The 26,169-nt window shown below is 33.8% G+C and overlaps 1 protein-coding gene across 4 annotated transcripts; it reads right to left on the minus strand.

The window, feature by feature from the left end:
- Window positions 1–2,900: 2,900 nt before the first annotated feature.
- LOC137825721 (uncharacterized) lies at window positions 2,901–14,934 on the minus strand. Of its 4 annotated transcripts, XM_068631464.1 has the most exons (5): window positions 14,464–14,869; window positions 10,480–10,556; window positions 10,254–10,394; window positions 3,398–4,812; window positions 2,901–3,207 (listed from the first exon to the last, which is right to left on the minus strand). In XM_068631464.1, exons 3-4 carry the CDS (start codon window positions 10,278–10,280, stop codon window positions 3,427–3,429), a joined length of 1,413 nt encoding a protein of 470 aa, XP_068487565.1. In that variant the 5' UTR covers window positions 10,281–10,394; window positions 10,480–10,556; window positions 14,464–14,869; the 3' UTR covers window positions 2,901–3,207; window positions 3,398–3,426. The 4 variants fall into 4 exon arrangements, with proteins under 4 accessions (XP_068487565.1, XP_068487562.1, XP_068487564.1 ...); XM_068631461.1 differs by lacking the exons at window positions 10,254–10,394; window positions 10,480–10,556 and having other exon boundaries at window positions 14,464–14,933; XM_068631463.1 differs by lacking the exons at window positions 10,480–10,556; window positions 14,464–14,869 and having other exon boundaries at window positions 10,254–10,430.
- Window positions 14,935–26,169: the final 11,235 nt, after the last annotated feature.

The following is a 26,169-nucleotide window of genomic DNA, read 5'->3' on the forward strand; positions in this document are numbered from 1 at the left end:
GGGGTTGTCGAGGGTGTTGACCATAGTCAAAACCGCACCTTTAGGCATAACTTCTAGAGAGTAGGTTAAAAACCCTATTTTGTGTTTCGGACCGCAAAAGTGAGCCCAAATTATTTATAAACATGTTTTTGTCTTTTAAGAAGACCAGATGAAAGAACAATTGATGTTCCGATATATGCCAAGTTCTTCTTCTAGTGAGGCCCGTCTGATATTTGGTAGGTCCTTGACTTGATTGTTGAGATGATTGTTCACAGTGTGAATTGTCTTTTGAGTCCTTGGTCATCTTCTTGGCTACTTGGATTGTATTAGTCGAGTAACCAATGGTATTTTCTGGTTCTTCAAAACCTTGTTGAACCACCTCCCAAAAATCTTGAGATCCTAGAAGGTCTTTCATTTGGATGCTCCAATTGTCATAATTGGTCATCTTTGTTAATCGAGGCAAGGAAAAAATATTGGTTATATTGGTCATAGCTTTGATATCAATTTGTGAACAAAGAATATAAATTTTATTTCACTGCTACTTTTCAAATGAGAATACAATATCTCTAAATAGTCTCAAAATAGACTTCTCAAATTCTATATTGTCTCTCATGAAAGCTATATTGTAAATTATATTTAAAATCATAGTATATATGACATTCAAAATTAGAATTAAAGCTAATAATTATTGACTATTCAAGTTTCAAAATAAAACTGATGACGACTTTGAGTTTAATGCTTGACAGAATTAGCCACTCATGTTGGTCATTACAAGCATGGAAAGCAAGAAAAGAAGATCTAGGATGTTTCTCCTTGACGATTGCCTCCTCTAGGGTTTTTCATCACCTCTTATTCTCCCTATTGATGTCTAGGGTTGTGCCTCACGCCTCACATTTAACCTAGTTGGGTTTGAGCTAAGTGAGTTCTCCCCTGGGCGTGATTAGGCTCGCTTAGGCCAGATCCTCTGGAGCTTCTAAATTGGACGAGTGCTGGAGTGTTCCAACTTTCCCTTTTTTTATCATTGTTTATTCTCCTTTTGCCCTTTCATCTCCATTCTTCCTTAGAATCCTATAATCTTGTAACTAACAAAAATTTGAGAATAAATTGTTTTTATTCAAATTATAATAACAAAATATGTAAAATGTTTATATTCATATATTAGGGGTTATATTATAATTATTTTATGAATTAATATCCATAAGTGCTTGTATTTTAATGTGAAATATTACTAAAATATTACACTTATCAATATAACCTACCAAGAATATTTCCTAATGGAGTTTTATCATGAGCGTGCACATGGCCACCACCAAATGTAGGTCAAGAATATCGAGGGATTTCTAGCAAATCGAGTCATGTATTGTCAAAGTAACTTAGTATCCCTTTGTACAATGTTATGTAAGGAGGCTAAGGTTGCTACCATGAGTTTGAGACTACAATTGAGCTGAGAACCTTGCATAGAAAGTGTCAAATGAATCTATCAAATTTTTGGGAAGGGAATAATACCATTCCAAGGTTTATCCCTTGAGAGTAAATGGGAAAGGTCTGCAATGTACTCCTAGGTTTTTAAAGAAAAGGTTCGGTTGGGTCAATTATACCTTGATATGATGACAAAAAAGAAGGTATGCCTTGATGTGTTCCTTTGGGTCCGACGATGCATCATATTTTTCAATAGAAGGCCACTTCCCCTTTTTAGGAAGTTGTACCTTCGTGACTTTTGGAGTAAAAGGATGGAAACTAGCAAGGTTTGCTTTCATTGTCTCATTTAGTAGTGGCATTAGAAGAACCTTAAAATGTTGTTGTCGATCACGTGCCCTTGATTCCTTTTTTGATAATGACCCTTGAGCCCGATTGAGAAGTCGTTGCATGTTGTTAGTTCGGTGTGCTACCCTTTTAGTTCGGGTATCATGCACTAGTCATCGCCATCCTTGGTAAAGTTGTTTTTTTGTTAAGGTTGGACAGGACTCAATTACTTACTAGGTGTGTTGGGTTTTGTCCTGTAGATTTTTCTCATATCAGTGTGTATTTTGGTCAAGGTTAAGTATTGTGAGTTACTCATGGAAAGCTTACAACTCACGATGTTGGTGTCATATGAGCTCCAAGTTTTTGTCAAATTCGACTTGCATGCCATCTATTGTGTTTTGGAGGCTCACATTCTTTTTAAAGAAACTCTCCATGTTTTCTTTTAGGGCCTTGACGATTGAAAGGTCCATATCAAGTTTTGATGAAGATGATATGACATTTCTACTTTTGGTAAGTACCACAAGACGTATGGTCTAAGAATAGTTTTACCCAAGCCCACATAGTGGACACCAAATGTTTTTACCTGAAATGAGGGTGACTCTCCCAAGGTGGAAAGAGTAATATCCCTTGAAAGCCAAGCTTGAACCTCTAAATATTGATCACCGAGTTGTTGATGAAAACTGAAAAAAGATCCATCTGCCAAAAAAAATCAACATTCAAGTCAAAGAAAAATTATAAAATATGAAAAGTATTAGGTGAGAGAATTGAATGAGTACTTTCGGTAAAATCAATTCGTATTTATAAGTTTTAGAGTCTAGACTGAAATATCCAAAAGATAAGATAAAGAGATATAGTTGATTAGTGAATACTTATTATTCAATAAGTTATAATCAATTGTTATATATATATAATCTAATCTTTGAATTGTTAGGATCATAAAATGTATACAATTATAAATATATTTCTGAATATCTCATATTCGGGTAACCTTAATGTTTCAAATAATAAATATTATTTTGAGCTAGCTGTCATCATAAAAGTCGTCAAATTTCGAAAATTGGGAATGAAATTTCTTGCTTGCATGATTAATACTCAAAAATCGCGGAGGCAGAGATTAATCAGTACCCGGATGCTTTATGTCTTGTAGTATGCCAATATTTTGGCTTCAGAAAGGAGCGTGTAAGAAGCTTGTACACAAGCAACATTTTCATTTACAATCTTGACACTACAACAAAAGTTTGCCAAACAATTTTCACTAGCTAAAATTTAAAAGTAGGCACAGTAAAAGTTTTTGCGTCAATTTTGCCATCTAATCCAACTCTCATGGCCTCTATTGAACATTGATAAATAGATACGATGTTGCAGCTACTTCTTTAGTTTGTCGTACATGTAGACAGTCATTGGTCACATCAGATGGTGTTGCAGCACAACGATGGATTTCTGGCATGTATCCCAGCATCTTCAACAGCAATTCATACAGCATTTCTGAGAAGTACAGATTAGGGGCAATATGTTCAAATTGTAACTCAAAGATCATATTATAAAGCTAAGTGTGGGAATCCCCCTTATGTTAGTTCAAAGTGTTAAAATATTAAACTTTTAATCACATGAAGTACTGAAAAATGAAATTAACGAAGAAAGAAAAAAAAAATGATCACATCTTCTATGGGCTTACTAAATGTCTATGATGTTGGAGCTTGCACATTACGAAGGTATTTGTTTATTTGTTGCAACTGGGTTTTCTGCAGGTGTTATAACTGCACTATCCTGGGGAAGTTTCACCACCGTTTCTTCCTTTGCAGAACTTCCACCAACAGTTTCAGTATTGGCATTACTACATGAACCTGCAGTCTCATCCAGCTGCAATATGACAGATGGCATCTGATCTTTTGTTTTCCCAGCATGATTTTCAATCTCAGAATATGCCATGGACTCTGACACTAGAGTCTCTGTCAAATTTTGAGATGTTGGTTGATGACTTGATCCTGCCATGAATGTTGGTGCTTGTATCTGATCAGCCACAGGACCTGACAGTGGTGCTGTTGATGGTACTTGGACATTGGATAGCACAGTCACAAGGAGATGAGCCAGAAGGTTCCGTGGATCACTAATGCCTAGTGGGACACTTGCACCTTGTGAGACCGGAAAATTATTTGCATTTGGCAGAGAATTAATACCAGGAGAGTGAAGCGGTTTGCTCCCTGCTTCTCCATTCAAAGGCTGGTAGCCATGGACACGCTTGAAATTTGACATGTGCTTTTTCCCCGTCAAGTGACTATTGTAGACAATTAGGGAATCACATTTAACATTGCACAACTCGCATATAAGAGATGTAACCTGCTTATGCTTAGACTTTGGAGGTTCCACCAGTTTTCTTGACCCATCATCACTCCGCATGTATTTACCTCCTCTACCTAGGCTCATCGTACGCTTGAATCCACATCCTTGTATGAAAGAGTTTTCTCTAGGTTCCTCTTGAGGCTCTTCATTTTGAACTTCGGAAACCCCTTCTACATTATTCTGAACCTCTGTTTCATCATTGTGGTTATCAATTGTAGCTTCAGAACCAGCAACTTCGAAAGGTAATCCTTTTATCTCAGATTCTTGAGCTTTCTCATGTTGGATTGTTAAATTTGATTCAGAAGTAGAAATATTTCCACTCTGTTGTCCATTTAGAGCTTTGAGTCTTTGTAGTTCTTCATGTACAATCAAGTTCTTCCTATGCCGCTTTCCATTTTTGTGTTGCTCCAACATTTCGGGAGTATTGCACTCGGCTATACAAATTTCACACCATAACTTACGTTGTTGTGCTTGCAACAGTGCGGATGGAACTTGTGTGGGATTTGGTAATGATGATTGCACACAGACTGATGATGGTTGCATCACTGAAGTGCACCCATCAGCAGCAGGCACATCTGCAACATTAGCAATTGTGGCTTCAGAAGAATGAGATGAGATCTGGCTACCATGACCCCTGCCACGTCCCCTACCACGTCCCCTACCACGATGGTGATTGAATCGGTCACGACCATAGCCTCTAAATGGTCTACGACCCCCGCGACCTGTACCTCTGTATTGAGATGGCACGCTCTGCAGATAAGCATTCAAATATTAACTCTAAGATGGTTGGTGATTCCAAATCTCAGCTACAAAAGATTTATGCAATGTTGAGGTGGGAGGATTAAAAAAATGTGCATGTATAAGTCGCAACATAATCACAAGGGAAGATAGTTTGAGAGAGAGAGAATGACAGAAATAAAGTTCATCCAAATTTGCAAATAATAGATTAAATATAAACAGCATATTGAAATTAGCAGGGATGCATTACAAGAACTTATTAATATTTAATTAATTAGGAAAGCAAATGATGATAGGACAAGGAAACTTTAGGAATGCCACTACATTGAAAGCAGCCTTAAAATTTATGCTTATTTACTTAGCCTATCAAAATTTTAACATGAAATATTAACAAGGTTTCTTGAAATTCTCAACTTCATTGAAAATGAAATTCCTCTAGTGCGTAGCAAGGGACATTTTTACAATGCTCTACATGAATCCCAAGTTGCATAATGAAAGGGAAAAACAACTTGACAGTTTTGATCATGCACCTCAACTGCTTTCATTCACTTCTTTTTTCCCATTGCAAAATTAAAAGATGCAGAGCCAGCATGGATCCAGAATTCAGTAATGTTCCTATGTTCCTATAATTCACCTAGTCTATTTAATCCCCTAATAAATAAGTAAATTTTTCAAGGAAAATATAGAAATAGCAAACAAATATTCATGCAAGGAAGCAGCCAGATCTTCTAGAATTATTCAAAATTTCCCTTTTTTTAAAATAAGATTGCTTGTTGTTGACATCAATGTTGTCAAAATCCTACTCATGATTCCTTGAGTAAGGAAGACACAGCAAGTTGATGCACGCGGCACATACATCGGGAGATGCATAGATCGTAGTGGCATCATGCAGTTGCTCATGAAATTGGCAGATTGTGCACGTCATTGATCCTTTGAAAAGCTAGGGTTCAAGCTAAAAAATCCCGACATGAAAAAAAAAATACCCAACTCATAAGGATGATCCTTTCCCCCATGATTCCCATTTGCAAATCAAAACAAAACCAAACAACTCTCAACAGCTCTCTTATCATTGCTGACACTTCCATCACCATTGTTGTTGTTGAATATTGCAGCATTGATGTTGTTCCAGACATTTACTTCACTATCATCCACCATCAAGTCACCATCTCTAACTCTCAGATCAACAACACCAACACTGCCTTTCAACTGAAGGTGGCTCAAGTCAAGCTCCTAGAAGAGGAAGTGTGTTATATTCTAAAGTATTAGGATTTTATCAGGATTTTATTAGGATTTTATCAGGATTTTATCAGGATTTTATTAGGATTTTATCAGGATTTTATCACTTATTTAATTAGTTAAGATTTTATTAGGATTTTATCATTTATTTAATTAGTTAGGATTTTATTAGGATTTTATAATCTTTAGTACTCTATAAATAGAGTATTGAACTATTATTTGATATATGAATAATATATGCAGTTTGTTTCCTTTTCTCAATTCTCTATCATTGTTCTTGTTCTTGGTATAATCGGAAGCCACCTAAAGGTTCCCTTTGTCCAAAGCCTAATCGTTCTTCGAAATCTCTTACGAGAAGACCTAGACGCTTCTACACACGATCGTTCATATCAATAGAGTACTAAAGATTATAAAATCCTAATAAAATCTTAACTAATTACATAAATGATAAAATCCTAATAAAATCCTAACTAATTAAATAAATGATAAAATCCTAATAAAATCTTAACTAATTAAATAAGTGATAAAATCCTGATAAAATCCTAATAAAATCCTGATAAAATCCTAATAAAATCATGATAAAATCCTAATACTTTAGAATATAACAAAGTGGTTATCTGAGCAAGGACTGATTGTGCGAGTAGTCATTGCATTTTAATCGATGGGAAAACAAGAAATGTGAGGTGTTAATATTGTGAGAAAGTATTATCACGAGAAATTTATTGATTAAAACATCATTTAGTAGGGACTTCAAAGGATGTTGAAGCATGTATACTAGTTCCTGAAGATGTTAAAAGGATGAATAAACCTTCGAGAAGAACATAAACAGATGGACTGATATGAGGAGGACTATACTTAATTTTTTGGTAAATATTTCCAAGCGAATTGTCCTTTTTTTTAAAAGTCTATTGATGCTTCTGACATATGTGAAGCAGTTGAAGAAGTTTTCAAGATGATGGATGATGTTTTTAAGGAGGCTAGGGAAGATAATTTTATCCAAATTGTCACCGATAATACACCAAATTACAAGGAAATTGCATACTTATTGATACAAAAAAGAAAGAAGTTATATTAGACACCTTGTGTCAATGTTGGAAGATTTTGAGAAGAAAATACCATTCCATCAATAGTAAAAGTTCACAACCTACATATATTCATGAACTGGTCTTAGTTTCCTTATTGCACAAATTTACTAAAGGAACATATTTGATAAGACCAACCAATACTTTTTTTCTGTTACGAGCCTTCAAAGATAAGGTAAAAAGTAGAATAAAAAATGTAAGGACAGTCCCTCAAAACTGTATTATTTCTCAGAAAACTTCCAAATAACGGAAAATACTTACTTTCACACAGGGCATTCCTTGTCACAACAAACTACAATCCTTTCTATTTTTTCCACCACAAGATAAGAATATATAGACTTTGAAAACGAAAGTCTCAGCCCCCTTCTTGCAACAGTTGTTAAAAGCCAACAGCCAACTAATTCTTAAATTTCTTTCTGTAATAAACTTTCCAGACCCACTCATTACTCCCCTTTCCATCATTTTTCCACTTGTTTGATTTTGAGATGCTTGAATGAAAATAAAGAATCATTTATTAAGATGTTCAGATATAAGGAGTGTCAATCTAGTCAATTTGTATAGACTAGAGATGGAGTGCTTGTGGTTAATTTGATATTGAATAAGGGATTTTGGAAATCTTTTGAATTGCATGAGATGCTCTTCTCCTAATTAAGGTGTTGTGCATGGTGGATTCAGATGAGAAACTAACCATGGGATTTACTTAAGAACTAAGAGAAGATACAAAGTATGTTCAATGGAGTTATTAAAAGGTGAAAATAACTAATTATCTTTCAGTTGTTTGATTTTATAATTTATTTTTTATAGACTTTGTTTGCTGGTTAATTTGTTTATTTTTATCTTTCTTAGCTATTCTCACCCCTTTGGGAAATCATTGATCAAAGATGGGAGAACCAATAGGGTAATTCCATGCAATAGGATATTATCTTAGTCCAATATTGCACTATATTTTTGGATTTAAAGTTGATTATGAAGTGAAGTGTGGAATGCATGATTGTTTTGATAGGTTAGTGCGAGATATTGATGTCACTAAGATTAATGCTCACATTGAGAGTTTCAAAAGCTAATATGTGGTTTTGGGTAGTCTAATAGCTCAATGTGCACTTAAAACCAAAATTTCAGCATAATGGTGGGAAATATGATGATCAACGTCTACAATTACAAAGGTTTTCTATTAGAGCATTGAGTTTGACTTGTAGTTCTTCTGGTTGCGAGTATAATTGGAGTGTTTTTGAGAGGGTAAGAATTTGCTATCATGCTCTGTTAATTAATTTTATAATTACTTTGGTCCACACCAAGAAAATAAACCGTGTACACTAAAAGACCAAGAATAATGTGATGTTTGTGATGACTAATCAAAGATTGAACAAGAAGAAGAATGTTGGAAAAAAAATGACTACAACATTGATAATCTTGCTTTCGATGATGAATGCACTGTGGAGGAGAATAAAGAAAATTCAAATTTGGATGCTTTGGATGAAGACATCTTAGTTCAAGTTGGAGAAGATGTTAACACCCATATTGGTTCCAAAGTAATAGAAAAGAATCAGCACCATGAAATGTATTAAAGGTTAGAGACACAATTACTCGTGAGCAAAACATGAAAACATTTACAAGCCACATACACCAAAAACCGTGAAGCAAAAAAGTAAAACATACAAGAGTTTGTAGAGTAAATCAATTCTTAGCCTTCCTTACCCACAACAAAATGTTTATTTTCAAAATTTAACCTCATGATCTAGGTCACAAGGCAAAGAGAAAGGGTACTAGGCATTGAACAAGTATAGTGTTGAATATCAAGCAAGAAGAAATGTAGACTACAAAAATGGGGCAAATTTTGTGTTAAAGATCTCACAATGACTAAGAATATGGTCAAGTCATAATATATAAGAGGGTGTAAACCTCACCTTACAAGCTAGTTTTATGAGGTGAGTTAGGCATAAACCAACTTCCGGATATGGTATTAGAGTTATTCAAAGTCTATCTTAATCAAGTTCATTGGGGTTATCGTGCCACCATTATTCGACTCCTATTAGACCACCCACGAATATCTTATCCCACGCTCAAAATGTTCATTCATCCATATAAGAGAGTGTGTTAGAGAACTCACATCGACTATGGATATGGCCAATCATAATATATATAAGTGGGATGTAAAATCTCACCTTACAAACCGATTTGTGAGGTTGAGTTAGGCATACACTCACCTACTAAGAGTTTTGTTAGTATTTCATGTAAGACACGAATGGGTAATAATTAACTATCCTAGTCTCCTTTGTTTTTAAGTGTTACACTAAAAAGGAAAACAAGGTCAAGAGAAAGGAAAAGAAAGTTGATGAACAAATAAAATAGAGGCATGAAAGTAAGAAAAATTAATCAAACTAGTATTATCTATCTAGAATATGGGCATTGAAAATAGCACTGTAATCTCAACTAATGCAAAAACATAAGCACTCATGTGAAATTAAAAGATAATTTGAGAAGAAGCTTTTTGATACTAATTCGAGGAAAAGCTTTAAGAGTATTAAAAGGAAGCAAATAATAATATCATTAAAATATAAATGCATGTAACAAAAAAATTGCATATTTGGAAAGGATTGTTTTTATCATCACGCTTAGATTAAGGTGAAGATTGCAGTGAGACATATCTTATAACTGGGAAACATTACAAACATTACATTACTATGTTTCTTGTCACTTTCTAAACACATACATTTATGCCTAGAAGGTAATGTAACTGATTTAACAGTGAAACTTATGTAGATCATGAGATGTACTCAATGTAAATCCAATTCAAATGCACAAAGACCCCATAAATTATTTCAGTATTCCACAACATTTTCCTATACTTTCCAAAGCTCAGCTCAAGTTGAACTTCTTTCAATTTGCATCCTTTAATTTCAATAAGACAACAATATATAGCAATTGGCAAGACTCTTTGTAATATTTCTAGCATCACATTACAAGTTCAGCATGCTAACAACAACAACAACAAAAGAAATTTAAATGGATATGAAACATACATTTCAATACAAGAAAATGGATTACAAGACTAGGTGACACCAAGTAAACTAGGCATTGAAGTGTAGAAAAGCAGAGAGTTCCTTTTAGGGGTGAGGGAGAGGTAAACTTACTTACCTTGTTCATTGTTTGATAGTTGAACATATAAAGAGCTATTTCAATGTAGTTGCTCCAAGAATAAGGAGGTGTTCTTGTTTTCAAGTTGTAGTTTGAAAATTCAAGAAAGTGAGTTCTAACAATGGTCTTACCTGTCGGATCCTTTTCACCATGGAAAATCATGTCAGAACTTTGGATGAAGTAGTGGGCAAGATGAAGACAGATTTAGAGTATTAAGAATCATTACCCAATTTTAAAGGAAAACACCCATTGGACTGGTTGGCGCGCGTGCTGAAAATTTGTTCAAGGTGCAAGAAGTAAAACCTTCAAAAAAATTGAAGCTTGGTTTTATTAGTATTGAGGGAAAAGTGGTGAATTGGTTTCAGTATTATAGACAAACATCTAAGAATCCATTAGGAAAAGAATTTTCTGAAGTATTGATGAGAAGATTTAGAGACCAAGGGAGTGGAATACTGTACGCAAGGTTAGCTTCCATACGACAAATGGGAGTAGAGAAATATGTGCAAGAGTTTGAATTATTGGTTTCCCAAGCCAAACCAAATTCAGAGGATCAAATATTGGCATATTTTATGAAGGGCTGATACTTGATGTTTGGTGATACCACATGACCCTAGGGACCTTAGTAGCACTATGGAAATTGCTTGTGATGTGGACGAAGCCGTAAAACAAATGTACAGCATGAGAGAACAGCAAGAACATGAAGTCAATTTAGGTTTTTGTTTTCCAAGAGGATGAGCTATTGTGATTAGAGCAAGGGTGATGAATGTTTCAACCAACACTAGAGCCACCTATGAAGAAACTAAGAGTTCAGATTAGCATCTTCGGTTGCAAAACCAAATTTTCAGAGCAGCGAAGCAAAGTAGCTTGTACCCCTCCCTATACTGAATACATTCAGAAGAGAGAAAATGGAAAATGTTTTCACTGTGAGTTAGCATATGCACATGAACACTGGTGTACTGAAAAAAAAATATACGGGTGGTTATATTGGCTGAGGATGATGAGGTGAGCAATGATGGAGAAATAACCATGTTGAAAGAGGACGATCGTAGTAGTAGTAATAATAATAATAACAATAATAATAAGTCTGAAAAGAAATCTAAGATGGCATGTCAATGGATGGATCTTTCGATATGCACCGAAGGTGGCATGACAATGACATAATTGCAAACTAAGAAGCTAAATGGAAAATTGCAAGGACAAGAAAGTGTGATCTTGATAGATAGTGGTTCTAGTCATAATTTCATATTAAGCAAGGTAGTTAAGAGTTGGGAAATCCAACCTGAAGCAACCCGACCCTATTATGTGAGATTAGAAGATGTGAAAATAAATTCCGCTCAAGGTGGTTGCTGGTGTTTGAGGGTGCAATTGGGACAATATAACATGGAAGGAGATTTTTATTGTTTCAAAGTTGGGGGAGTGGAGTGATTCTTGGTTTGGCTTGGTTGGTCACTTAAGGGGAGATTAAAGAAAAATGAAAAACTTTAAGCATGACTTTCATACATGCAGGGCAAATTATTAAAGCACAAGGAGATACAAGCCTATCCAAACCAATGATATCCCCTAAAGCTCTAAAGAAACTGGCTAAAGAGGAAGTTCACATAATGTTTATGCTGTTGTTTGTAAAGCAAAACAGTTTAGGAGAGGAATAATTGATTACAACCCACGTTAGAATGCTAAAAAGGGAGTAAAAAGAATTTGCAGTAATATTTCAAGAACCTAAAGGACTGTCTCCACTAAAGGATGTAGATCATGTATTCCTACCAAATCAAGAACAAATCCGGTCAGCATAAGACAATGTCGTTACCCCCCATCTGCAGAAAAATAGAGACTCGAGTGGCAGAGACGTTGGAGACTATTATAATAAGGCCAAACAATAACCCATATTCAAGCCCAGTTATATTAGTAAAGAAAAAATATGGCAGTCAGATGTGGACCACCATGCTTTCCCCAAAGCCACTGTACCAAATAAATTCCCTATTACTGTGATAAAAGAAATGTTGAATGAATTAAATGGGGCTGTTTACTTTTCCAAATAGACTTAAGGGCCAGATATCACCAAATTAGGATGCATGAACCAGATATATCGAAAACCACTTTCAGAACACATCAAGGCCATTCTAAATCTTTGGTAATGCCTTTTGGAGTAACTACTCCATCAACTAATTTTCAAAATGCATGAATTATATTATAAATCCTTTCCTTAGAAGGTATGCCCTTTTTTCCTTTGATGATATATTAGTATACATTAGAACATGGGAAGATCATTTGGCACACTTAAGGCAAGCGCTAGCAAAATTGATGGACCATCTGACAAGGATTGGTTTTATCTGCTAGTTCTCCATGGGTTCCTAAATTCGTTCATTAATTTTATACAACTCCTATAAGGGGGTCCATCAGGTACTTCAAGAACCTATAGAAGAATGACGTAATCGTTTTTCTTGAGTAGCATGAAGGAAACAAAAACAAAATATGGAGTAGTTTGTCATATATGTCAAAGAAGTAAATAACAGACTTCATCTCCAGGAGGGTTATTGCAGTCATTGCCAATACTTACAACCATGTGGAATGAAATCTGTTAGGAACCAAGAATTATAAAGAGAAGAAAAGAAAGGTTTTTATAGAATAGAAAGAAAAGAACAAGAAATAGGAGAGCACTCTCTCCTTCAAGGGCTTCCCCTTCACAAAGAGCTAAAGCACAATCTACAAAAATATTACACTGCCCCTCCCCCTCTCTCCTTCTTTCTTATTTATATCTAACTAGCAAATCAAATAACTAACTCATGACTATTCTAATTCTAACTAACTCCTCCTCTATGTGTAAGCTAACAAAATCACTATGGATTTTATTGTGTGTCTTCCTATATCTAAAGGTTTTGATGCAGTGACGGTAGTTGTAGAGAAATTGAGTAAACATGGACATTTCATTTTGCTTAAGCATTTATATACTACAAGATCTATAGATGATATTTCTATTAAAGAAATCATTAGACATCGTGGGTACCAATCTCCATTGTAAGTGATAGAGATCCTAGTTTTATGTCTAGTTAGGCAGGAAATTTTTAGATTATCGAAAACTACTTTGAATATCAGTACAACTTGCCACCCAGATAGGCAAACTGAAGTTAATAATAGAATATAAGAAACCTATCTTGGGTGCTTTTGTTCGGTGCAACCAAAGTTTTTGGCATACTTTATTCCTTGGGCTGAATATTGGTATAATACCAATTTCTAAGGAGCTGCACTCCACATCAAATTTGAAGTGGTTTACAGAAGACCACCTCCTTTAGCTAAATTTGTCCTAGGAGAAACATTAGTGGAAGCGATTACACAAGATCTTATGAGCATAGATGAGGATTTGAAGTGCAGATAAGCATCAAAGAGTTTCTCAGATTTAACCAGGGAATTGGGCCTATCTCAAAATCTGACCAAATAAACAACTTTTTGTGCCAACAAAACTACATCCTAGACTGGCTTCTATTTGGTATTAAAATAAATGGGAACTGATCCTTTAAATTACAACTCCCTGAGCAGACCATGATACACAGTTTTCATGCATCACAACTTAAGAAAACAACAGGGCTCCATCCAGTAGGAAAGGAACTTCCAAATGAATTAAAGGATACTATAGATAATTACCAATCAGTGCATGTTTTTGGCAATTCAAGAAACTCTGTCCTAACAAATACAGAAGGAAAATTTATCACTATCAACCAAATATGAGTCCAATTACTAAGGCTAACAATTAATCATCAAAAGAAGCTTTAACAACAATAAGTCACTCATTTCAGGGCAGATTCTGATTACCAAAGTGAATGTTACATGCATGCCACATTCAAATTCATACGCGAGACACAAGTCTAGCATTTCAGAGATGCAGCATCAGGTAACGTATATGACAGGAAGAACATGACATGACACCAATGTACACATTCATATGCATCATCCCATAAAACATTTAAATAAAAATAAGACAGATGTAAGCACCCACCAGAAAATATTCATCTGAAAAAATGGCTACCTAATTTTTCAGCAATAAGTGAATAACAACATTAAGAGGATACAACCCTACATTTTGTTCTCATACCGTCACAAAAGTTCAAAATGTAAAATGCGATTCCTTCTCATACACTACGAATCAACCAAATAATTTTGCGAATGAGAAAAGAAAATTGGGGAGTGTAAATAAATAAACTGATCATTTTCGCTTTACCAGTTCCCTTGGTAACCCGTCAACGTTCCCCACAAGCTGCGCGAGAGCTCCCGCTATGGCTGCCACTGCTGCAGGGTTTAAGGAACCTTGAACCGGCGTAGGGTGGACCGGGTTCAGCGCGTGAGGGTGTGAGGGTTCTGTAGAATGAGGCGGCTCAGGGGCGATTGGGATCGAATTGGGGTGTTCTTGGAATTGGGCTTGGTTATCTTGTGCATAACTATTATTATTATCATTATCATTACTATTACTATAGGGATAACAAGGCTGTGATGATTGATCATAGGATGAAGTTTGAGATGGGTCGTGGCCATGTTGTTGTTGTTGATGCTGTTGGTAGCCAGAAGAATCCATAGATACAAAAGAAGAGATTTTGTTGAGTAGGAGATTGAGGATGATGCTGCAGTATAGTGTTTTTCATGAGAAAATAAACGGCTAAGGTAACAACATTTATGCTTTCTTGTCACCGCCCGTGTTTGGTACTTTCTTGTGAGGTAATATAATTGAATTCCAATAACTAGCTTTCTTAATTAGTTTTTCAACCTACACTAACATTATTATTATTATTATTATTATTATTATTTATTTGTATTTAGGATTTAAATTTGTTCTTAAAAATTTATTATTCAACATAAGTGACACATTTCCTTTTTTTTTACAATAAAAAATTATAATTTTCGTATAAAAATTTTCATTTATTTTATTTTATTTAAATTATGTTATTGATTAAAGTAATTAAATATATATATATATATATATATTTATAAAACATATCAACTTTAGTATAAAATTATGATTAGCGTCGAAGAAATGGCTAATAATTATTTACGAAGTAAAATTACTTCAAAGTTAATTATATATTAATGTTCAATTATTATTAAAGATAAAATTTTATTTGTTAAAATTTTATTTTTTTATTATACTAAGAGTGAAATATGTTTATACTTATTATATATTAAATCAACTATTTACTCAAAGCAAAATATATATATATATATATATATATATAAATTAAGCGCATACTTTTTTATGGATATTTTATAAATAAGAATACATAATTTTTAATCAATTAGTTAATTTTCATTAAAAAAATAATAATATTATTATTATTCAAGTCTTTCCAAGATTTACAACATAATTATTTTTTATTATTAGTATATCTCAAATATTATATATTTTTATTTTATTTTTAATTTACGGTGGGTCACACTTTCTATATTTTTTAGTAGTGTATAACTCAAATTAAATTTTTATTATTTTTTACTATTGTAATGATATGTAGGTTTCGTTAAGTTTTATAGTTAGACTAATTAGGAATAATAAGACACTGAATGCTCTAATTAGGATTCTCAAATCTTTTGGTTGGAACAATTATGGTTTTATGCTTTGTTTATTTTATCTTTACTCTTCTAGAAAAATAATAAGTCAACTTGTACAAGAACTTGTATGAACTAGCTACAACTTATTTAAGTCAACTTACAATAAGGAAGGATTGAGGGTAACTCGTTTAAGAAAGTTATGAGGCGCTTAAGTGAAAGGTATGTGAGTTACATTCTCCAACTTATCATAAATTAAGAATGTGTGTGGATTAGGGACATGTTATTGTTGTCGTCAATGTCGTTGCTTAGCCTAAAGGAACACTTTGAGAATGAGTCAAAAAGAAAAACCAAACTTCAAATGTTATAAATTAAGGGTTAGACAACATACAACTTTGTAACCCTTAAAGGCAATACCCCTGATAATCCTTGGTAAACACACATTAAAATATTTGTGTACTTTAATTTTTTTTCTTAAACTAAAACACCTTAATGTTAAAGGTAGATGAAGTTATTTGTATCATCTATTTGTTATGATACTGGAATTTAGTCAACCTTAGAAATCAGTTTTGGGATTCGTTAAAGAACATATAACAATCTAGAGAAATTAACTAAAATCCTTATTGTGAATCAGGGAAATATTTGTTTAAGGTATTCCCAATCTAATTATTGTTTTAACTAGATATTTAAGGAATGAGGAAGATTTCTTAATGATTCGGAGAAACAAAATTAACATACTACAACTTATAAAATGATTATTCTTGAATGAGAAATATTTCGACCATAAATAGTCATACAAAGCAAACAGAAAATGTGATAAATAAGGAACCTACTATAAACAAACTTTTAAATAGTAAGACCTATTTTAACCAAGAAATCTCATATAAGGTGGTATTTTATTTATTGGCTAATATGGACTAAATCCTAACAATTTCTCCGTTAAACTAAATGTTCAAATAATTTAGTTTATATTATTCTTTACACAAACACCAAGCATAGTATATAGCTTCAAAAAAATCATTCAACTTAAGAGGTTTTGTCATCAAATCAATTATTTGTTCCAAAGTAGTACAATAAACTAGCTTTATCAACCTTCTCATGCAAGCTATAAAAGAAAAAAAAATGAACATCTATATGATTGTTATGACCATGCATTACTAGATTTCTTGAGAGCTTAGTTGCAAAACTACTATCACAATGGATAAAAATATCTTGTTGAGTTTGATCCAATGTTTTTAGCACTCACTAGTACAAAAAACTTCATTAACGACTCCCTTTAAAGGCAGTTAGAAAAGAACCATCGTAATAACCGAGGCAATGGCAAATCCGTAAATATTTTGATTTTTTTGGCTTTTTAACGACGATTCCTTCCTAAACCATCGTTAAAAGTGACATTATCGCGACGGTTCTCCCAGAACCGTCGTTAAAAGTAGGTTTTTTTTCTCCATCAGCGCATTCCCTCTTCTCTCACTTCTCTCACATTCAGTTTTCCATCTTCTCTTACTTCTCACCTGCACCGACCGACTACCTCACCTTCGCGCCACCGCCCGTGTCGCCTCGTCACAGCGTTGCACTCACCCCGAGCTCGCCCCGCGTCGACCCGACTCCCCCACCAAGCCCTGCACATGCGCAAAATTGTCGTGCCCCTGCAGCTGCGCGAAACCGCCATGTCGCGCCCCTCCAGCTGTGCGAAACCGCCGCACCGCGTCCCTGCCTGTGCAACCAGCTCCTCCACGCCAGCACGCCTCCTTGCTGAATCGTTCGTTAACAAAGTTCTCGCGCGAGTTTCTTTTCAGCTTCGTTTCACTTTTGAGGTTAGTATATTTTTATTTATTATTTAATTATATATTAAATATTATTAACTATATTTTGAAATTGTTTGTTTTGAGTTAGATATTGATTTTATATATTGAACGTACTGAGTCTGAGTCCGAATGTGTCCGACCTTCGACAATCTGAATTTAGTTTTTAATGATTAGATATTGTTTTTATAACTTTGAATGAACTGATTTTGAGTCCAGAGGTGTCCGACCTTCGGCAGTTTTGATTTAGTTTTTAATGATTATATATTGTTTTGACATATTGAACGCACTGGTACTGAGTCCGGAGGTGTCCGACCTTCGGCAATTTTGATTTATTTTTTAATGATTACATATTATATTGAATGCATTGGTTCTGAGTCCGCATTGGTTCTTAGTCTAGCAAATTCATGGATCAGAGTTGGATTAATACACCACGAACAAGTGATGCTTACGAAAAAGGAGTGGAAGAATTCATACAGTTCGCAGAACATAATGTCGTTAGTTGTAATAATGGAGTAAGAATAAGGTGTCATTGTGTCAATTGTTTGAATAGAATGATATTGAGTGTTTCCGGAATTAGAGAACATCTTTTGTGTGATGGATTTTTGAAAAGTTATACAACATGGACATGGCATGGTGAATTGTTAGACTTTCCAAGTGTGCGCGGAGCTTCGGAGGAAGTTCATTTCTCAATAAATGATAAATTAGAAGACATGATTCGTGATATGGGAGCAGAATCTTTTGCTAATGCAGTTTTCGAAAATATGTCTAATGATGCGGAGACTCCTTTGTATACTGGTTCAACTAACTTCACATGATTATCAACAGTGTTAAGGTTGATGAATTTGAAGGCAATGGATGGATGGACAGACAAAAGTTTTACAGAATTGCTTCAATTGCTTAAGGACATGCTTCCAGAAGGAAATACCTTGTCCAATCGAAATTATGAGGCAAAAAAAAAAATACTTTGTCCAATGGGTATGGAGTATAGAAAAATACATTCAAGTCCTAACGATTGTATTTTATACAGAAATGAGTATGAAGATTTAAGAAGATGTCCCAGGTGTGGTTTGTCACGTTATAAGGTTAAAGTTGGTCAGAATGATGACATTGATGAATTGACAAAGGAAGGTCCTCCTGCTAAGGTTGTTTGGTATCTTCCAATAATTCCAAGGTTTAAGCGTTTGTTTGCAAATGCAGATGACGCTATAAACCTTAGGTGGCATGCAGATAATAGAAAATGTGATGGATTACTTCGTCATCCTGCTGATTCTTTGCAGTGGAAGAATATTGATAAAGAATTTCCTGAATTTGGAAAAGAATCAAGAAACTTAAGACTTGGATTGGCAACTAATGGAATGAATCCCTTTGGAAATTTAAGTAGTAATCATAGTTCATGGCCCGTTTTGTTAGTGATTTACAACTTACCTCTTACTTTGTGTATGAAGCGCAAATACATGATGTTATCTATGATGATCTCTGGTCCAAAACAACTTGGAAATGACATAGATGTTTATCTTAATCCATTGATTGAAGATTTGAAGTTATTATGGAATGAAGGAGTTTATGTGTTTGACGCATTTAAGAATGAATCTTTTCGATTGCATGCGATGTTGTTTTGTACTATCAATGACTTCCCTACATATGGGAACTTGTCAGGTTATAGTGTGAAAGGTCATATAGCATGTCCAATATGTCAAGACAGGACATTTTATGAGCAGTTGAAACATGGAAGGAAAACCGTGTATCTTGGGCATCGTAGATTTCTAAAGAAATATCATCTGTATCGTAGATTGAAAAAAGCTTTTAACGGATACCAAGAACATGACATTTGTCCCATTCCCTTAAGTGGTGTTGACATTTATGAAAAAATAAAGAATGTTAATGTGACTTTTGGAAAAATGAAGAAGAACCAAACTGTGAGTGAAATATGGAAGAAGAGATCAATCTTTTTTTATCTTCCGTATTGGTGTAAGTTAGATGTCAGACATTGTCTAGATGTAATGCACGTAGAAAAGAATGTGTGTGAAAGTCTAATAGGAACACTTGTGAACATTAAAGGCAAAACAAAGGATGGTGTGAATGCACGTCTGGATTTGATTGAGATGAATATACGAGAGGAATTGGAACCGAGAGAAGTTGGTAAACGTACATACTTGCCTGCAGCGTGTTACACTTTGTCAAAGAAAGAGAAAACAAGTTTTTGTGAATGTCTTAAAGGTGTTAAGGTACCACAAGGCTACTCTTCAAATGTGAAGAGTTTTGTATCTATGAATGATTTGAAACTAATTGACTTAAAGTCACATGATTATCACGTTCTAATGCAACAATTACTACCGATGGCTATTCGTGGAATCTTGCCAAAAAATGTTAGGCATACAATCACTCGACTATGTTCATTTTTCAATTCCATATGTAGTAAAGAGATTAACTCTCAGAAGTTGGATGAACTTAAAGAAGAAATAATTGTTATCTTGTGTCAACTTGAGATGTTTTTTCCTCCATCTTTTTTTGATATTATGATACACTTGGTTGTTCATCTTGTAAGAGAAATCAGATTGTGTGGGCCAATTTATATGCAATGGATGTATCCAGTTGAACGATACATGAAGATTTTGAAGGGATATGTGAAGAATCAATGTCGTCCGGAAGCTTCCATTATTGAAAGATACATTTCAGAAGAATCTATTGAGTTTTGTTCCGAGTACATGTCAAAAGCAAAATGTATAGGAGTTCCTGAAAAAGGTTGGCACTCTCGTAGATTCATAAGTAAATCTTCAAAAGGTGTACATGTCATAAGCAAATCTAGAGAAGAGGTTCTGCAAACACACTTGTATATATTGAATAACACTGATGAGGTGTTACCATACTTAGATACACACAAAGACATTGTCAAATGTAAAAATCCAAGACAATCAGAAAAATGGGTGTTAATTGAGCATAACAAAACTTTCATGTCATGGTTTAAGCAACAAATAATGAATGATCCATCAGCATCTGAAACATTAGCATGGCTTGCAAACGGTCTCAAATTTGATGTTTTATGTTGTTCTGGCTATGAAGTAAATGGTTGTTTGTTTTACACAAAGTCTCAGGACGATAGGAGTACAATGAAAAATAGCGGAGTCACCTTGGAGGCAAAGTCTATGCAGTTTTCAACTACAAAGGATCAAAATCCTGTTGTGGGATCAATGCCTTATTATGGTGTCATAGTAGAGATTTGGGAAGTTAATTATACCAAGTTTACTGTACCTGTTTTCAAATGCAAGTGGGTTGACAATAAGACTGGTGTCAAAGTTGATGAATCAGGAATGACTTTGGTTGACTTTCGAAAGATAGGTTATCATGACGAACCATTCATAATGGCACATCAAGCTTCCCAAGTTTTCTATATCCAAGATCCTACATCTGACCACTAGTTTGTTGTGCTACATGGAAAAAAACAACATAATGACCCAAAAGATACAAACAATGACATTTGTGAGATTGAATCACTTACAAGAACGACCATCAATAAAGAGTACGAGGATGTTGTTGATGTTGTACATGCAACTCGAAATGATCATGACGAAGGAATATATATTTGTATGTGCATGTGATTCATGTTTAGTTTTACAATATATAATTTTAATTATATTTCATATTCTTGATGCTTATCATATTTGTTTGATAACAGGAACATGGCAAATGATAAAGTTTCTCGTTCAAAAACTGGTAGAGGACCTACAAGATTAAAGAATATGTTTAAGAAGATAAATAAAGATGACAAAATACCTTTGTCTATTGATATCCACACTGGTGTGGCCACTAGGCAATATGCAAAGAAATATAGGAGTTATCTCGGAGTACTGTCTCATGAAAGGATCTCTATCTTAACTGAGTACTGGGATCACGTGACTGACCAGGAGAAAAACATGATTTGACAAGATATTCTGGTATGTAATTGTTTTTACTTTGTTCAATCTAAAGTTCTTTTATACTTTGTTCTTGTTTATGAACTAATTCTTTCAAATAATGTAGACGCATTACAAGATCCCGAATGTGGAAACCTTGAAAGCGAAGGTTCTTTCTGATGTGGGTGTCAAGTTTCGTCAGTTCAAATCAAAATTGACAACAGATTATATATAAGGTCAAAGGAAAGAAAAAAATCCTTGTACAAAATATGCATCCCTTGATGAAGAAACTTGGCAGCAGTTTGTAAAGATTCGAAAAACTGAAAAATGGCAGGTTAATATCACTTTTATATTTGAATATAGCTTATATTAACGTATTATTAAATTTTGAATGTTATGATAGGAGGTTCGGAACAAAGCAAAAGCCAGTCAGGCACATAATGATACCCTACACTTATTGTCCCATGGTGGTTATAAGTTGTTAGAGCAGAAGATGCTTGAAGAAAAGATTAAAGTACGTTCTACTTGCATTGAGGAAATGAATAGTGTAGATTCTTTGAGACCTCCATCCCCACCACCCCGACATGAGATGTGGAAGGGTGCCCGTATAAACCCATTAAGGACATGGAGTTCTAAGTCTACAGAACACACAGTTGATCGAATTGTAAGAAATATGTTTTCTGTGTTATTTTAAATTCAATGTGTTGAAGTTTGACAACTTCTTTTCATTTGTTTTAGGATTCTCTTGCTGAGCAATCAACACAGGGGACTTTTAATCCATGTGGTTGCAATGATATTCTTAATGTTGCTCTCGGACGACCTGAGCACCCTGGACGTGTTCGTGTAGCTGGATATGGGGTTGGGATTCGCTCATACTTTGGACATTCATCACATAGCAAGGAACAATTGTCCAATCAACCTAGCCAAGAGTATTTACTACAATTACGTGAGCAGTTAAAGGTTGAGGTAACTCAAGAGCTTAAAGAAAGCCTCATGGAGAAGTTTAATGTGCGAATGGAAATGGAGTTCAAAAGGCAGTGGGAGGGTTTAGGACTCTCTCAACCTCCACCTACTATGGTAAAAGATGAACCAACTCCACCTCCTATTAAGAAAGTCAGCACTAAAGGGAGTTGTTCGGCGGTTGATCTATCGGGGGATGACTTTAGCTCAACTAGCCAATGCGAGTTATATGTTGAGTGTAATTCTTTGACCCGATTCGTTGCCTTGGGTAAGTGTTATGAAGGGGTCACAATGTTACACAATCTGCGTCTTCCTTCTAATTTCATGAAGGTCACGGTGGAGAAGGTCCTTTATGGTGATCTTGTAGTTCATGTGCCGACATCAGAGGTCACAATTGTAGTAGATGCATTACATACTTTCGTTGTCTGGCCTAGACATCTCGTCAGACCTATAGACTCTATGGTATATCTTTGCACTAATACTAATAGAATTATATATCAGATATATTACATTCTAACTAATTTAAATATTTGTTTGTTTATTGATGAGTAGCAGGAACCTAAGACAAAATTGCCTCGGCGAAAGAAGAAAATATTCTCTATTGATGATCCTGTGGCGGCATTGGTGGAAGTTGCTACAAAATTAGATACAACCATCTTAGAGGTTCGTGGGATGCCAATGTTTTTGGAAGGCATAGTAATCTACCGTTGTACGTTCACATGTTTGATTTGTTGGACCTTGCATCCGGAGATCAAAAGATTAACATAACAGTTCTGCAATTATGGATGATGTAAGTTCAAATATTAAAATCTTTATACTTTTGATTTATTAAATATATTAGTACTAACTTATTCAAATTTAGGTATCTTTTTGGATTATGCTTGGATGAGGGGAAACACAATATATATGGGTTTTTAGACCATCAAGTCATTCAATTAATTGGAAACAAGAAATCGGAAACACAAACATACATCACCACTGCCTTAAAGAATGGTGGAAAACAAATTTATTTTGCTCCGTACATCCATGAGTAAGTTCTTATTTATTAAATAAGTTTTAATAAATTATGAAATAAGAGAAACTAATTAACTGATTTGTTATACAGGCGTCATTGACAACTATTGGTCATATCTGTTCAAGATCATACCGCTGAATGGTTTTGCTCATTGCATAAAAAACCCCTACCTATTTTAAAAACATTATAGATAGGTACGACAATTTCATTTAACACTTATTATTACTTATACATTATATAATGTTATGTATTCTAACATGAAATCTTATTATTTTAGTGCTTACTCTGGATATAATATGTTGTGTGGGAGGAGAACTTCAAACGCACAAAAACTCACTTGGATGTACCTTAAGGTATTTAAAGTATATTTGTTCACTCAATTTAATGTGTTTCACTCATTTATTTAATACATTTATTTTCACATGCAGTCCAATAGGCAATCTGGAAATTATGAGTGCGGTTATTATGTTATGCAGTGGATGTTGACTATTTTGCAAGCTGAAATTAATAAAGGTTGGGATCAGATAATACCTCAATACAATAAACACTTTAAAATTTGGGATTTATTATTCATGCACTAATTCAAAAAATTTCAAATGTCACAGTTGTTCAACGACCAACACCCGCTAGATTCGAAAGCATTGGAGTATGTGAGAACAACATGGTCAAAGTATTTTGTAACCATGTATAATACCTTAGGATAGATAAATCATTAGAATGCATACTTTTTTATATATTAGCAAAACTTTTTGTATAATGTTATCATTTGTTGTATGTATTTTTCATATTTAAATTATAATTTTAAATGTTTTGATTTTTTGGAATTGGAAATTTTATGAAGGTTTGTGATTTATTAAAAAACCAATTTGTTTTTAAAAAAAAACCAAGATATAACGACGGTTCCAGAGGGAACTGTCTTTAAAAGTGACTACATACAACGACGGTCCGTCTTTAAAAGTCATTTAATTTTTTTTTTAAAAAAAAACTATTTAACAACCACTTATAACGATGGTTGAAGAAACGTCGTTAAAAATCAGGTTTTTAACGAGGATTTAAGAACCGTCATTAAAAATCACAACTTTATAACGACGTCTGCAATAACGATAGTTCTTGAACCATCTTTACATGTCGTTTTTAACCATCGTTAATTTACCTTTTTGTACTAGTGACTATTTTTACCAAATTTCTTGATAAGCACATGCAACATGCAACACTAGGAATCAATTTAGCTTCAATTGTAGACAAACTCACAATGGATTGTTTCTTAGAACACCATGATATAACTCCTAAAGCAAATAGAAAAATGTATCCTAATGTAGTTTTTATCTTCTAAATCACCTACATCAATATCAATGTATTCCATAAGACCATTATATTTCTCCGTTTTTATAGAAAACTTCGTACTGAGTTGTTCCTTGCAAATACCTTAACACTTTCTTTGCTAGTTGTAAATGAAGTTAAGTAGGATTTTGAATATATATGCTCAAGAGACTTACTACAAACATAAAACATTGAAGTTTGAACACAATTGCTTTCATTCATTTGAACACCTCTTGGGCATACTTTCTTTGATGGATAAAAATTCCACCTTATTTATACAAGACTTCAAGACCCAAAAAAAAATCATTCTACCAATATCGATCATATCAAACTCATGTTGCATCAGTTTCTTAAACTTAATAAACATTAACTCGTCATTTCCCATGGAAGAAAGATCATCAACGTATAAACTTACGATGAGCATCTTGTCCTCAATGTTTTGTTTAACAAATGTCTCTAAATATATGTCCTTAATGTCTAGTGGGTATTATATTTGGACTGGGGTATGGAGAGGCTTATTTATCCTAAATATTCACTGTAGTTTTCTTTAAGGTTTTCTAAAAAATAAAAATCATATAATATTTCAATAGAAACTTTAACTTGATAAGCAATTAATCAGAATGAGTCAATTTAGAGTAATTTAATAGAATTACTAGATTTACCTAATTCAAGTTTTTAGAAAAAAAAAAACCCTAATTTGTAAATGATAGAAATTGTTTGAAAAGTTCACATGTAATCAATCAAGTGATTATAGTAAGCAAATATTCAATTTGGTCCCAATTATTTTGATTATATTCAGAATCATTAGTTCAAAACTAGACTATTCTTAAGCATTTAGATTTAATTAAAAGAAATTTGTGTTAAACCCTTGCTTTTGATTCAAAATTATTCAATTAGAAGTTAGATAAGTCAAAACAAATAAAATTGAGCTTGAAAAGGCTTATCTCATTGGTTCATAATTTTTATTAGTAGATAATTTTATTAGACGATGTCATAATTGAGACTCAATCCATTGATATAAAAATTATACGAGTTTATGTTTTAAGGATAACAAAACCAAATAAAAATGATTAATAATTTATAAAGTTGTAGGATGTATTTAGACAATTTGACGATCTAACATGTTAGATGATTTAGATGTCTAACAAGCTATGACTACTCACTATTATATTATAAATTTTTTTATGTTACATAAAGAATTATATATGTAACAAATTCGTAATAATATTCGCAACACATAGTTTTTTTATTGGAAAAATAAACAATTTTTTTATTGAATATAAATTCAGATTGATATTCCACATCCTATTTATACCAGATTTCTGCTAAATTTGAATTGGTTGTTTAACTAGGCAAGTTTGAAGAATCTATGCTAATCTCTTCACCAATCCTCAGTCGAATCG

The sequence above is a fragment of the Phaseolus vulgaris genome, chromosome 8 (genome assembly GCF_000499845.2).
Source record: "Phaseolus vulgaris cultivar G19833 chromosome 8, P. vulgaris v2.0, whole genome shotgun sequence".
NCBI classification, from domain to species: Eukaryota; Viridiplantae; Streptophyta; class Magnoliopsida; order Fabales; family Fabaceae; genus Phaseolus; species Phaseolus vulgaris.

What these genes read in the sequence shown, in the direction of transcription:
- LOC137825721 (XM_068631462.1), bottom strand. Translation starts at nt 14,814, where the DNA reads ATGGATTCTTCTGGCTACCAACAGCATCAACAACAACAACATGGCCAC. An exon ending in ACGGGTTACCAAGGGAACTG is followed by an intron (nt 4,813 to 14,463) that starts GTAAAGCGAAAA and finishes GCTTATCTGCAG; the next exon opens with AGCGTGCCATCTCAATACAG.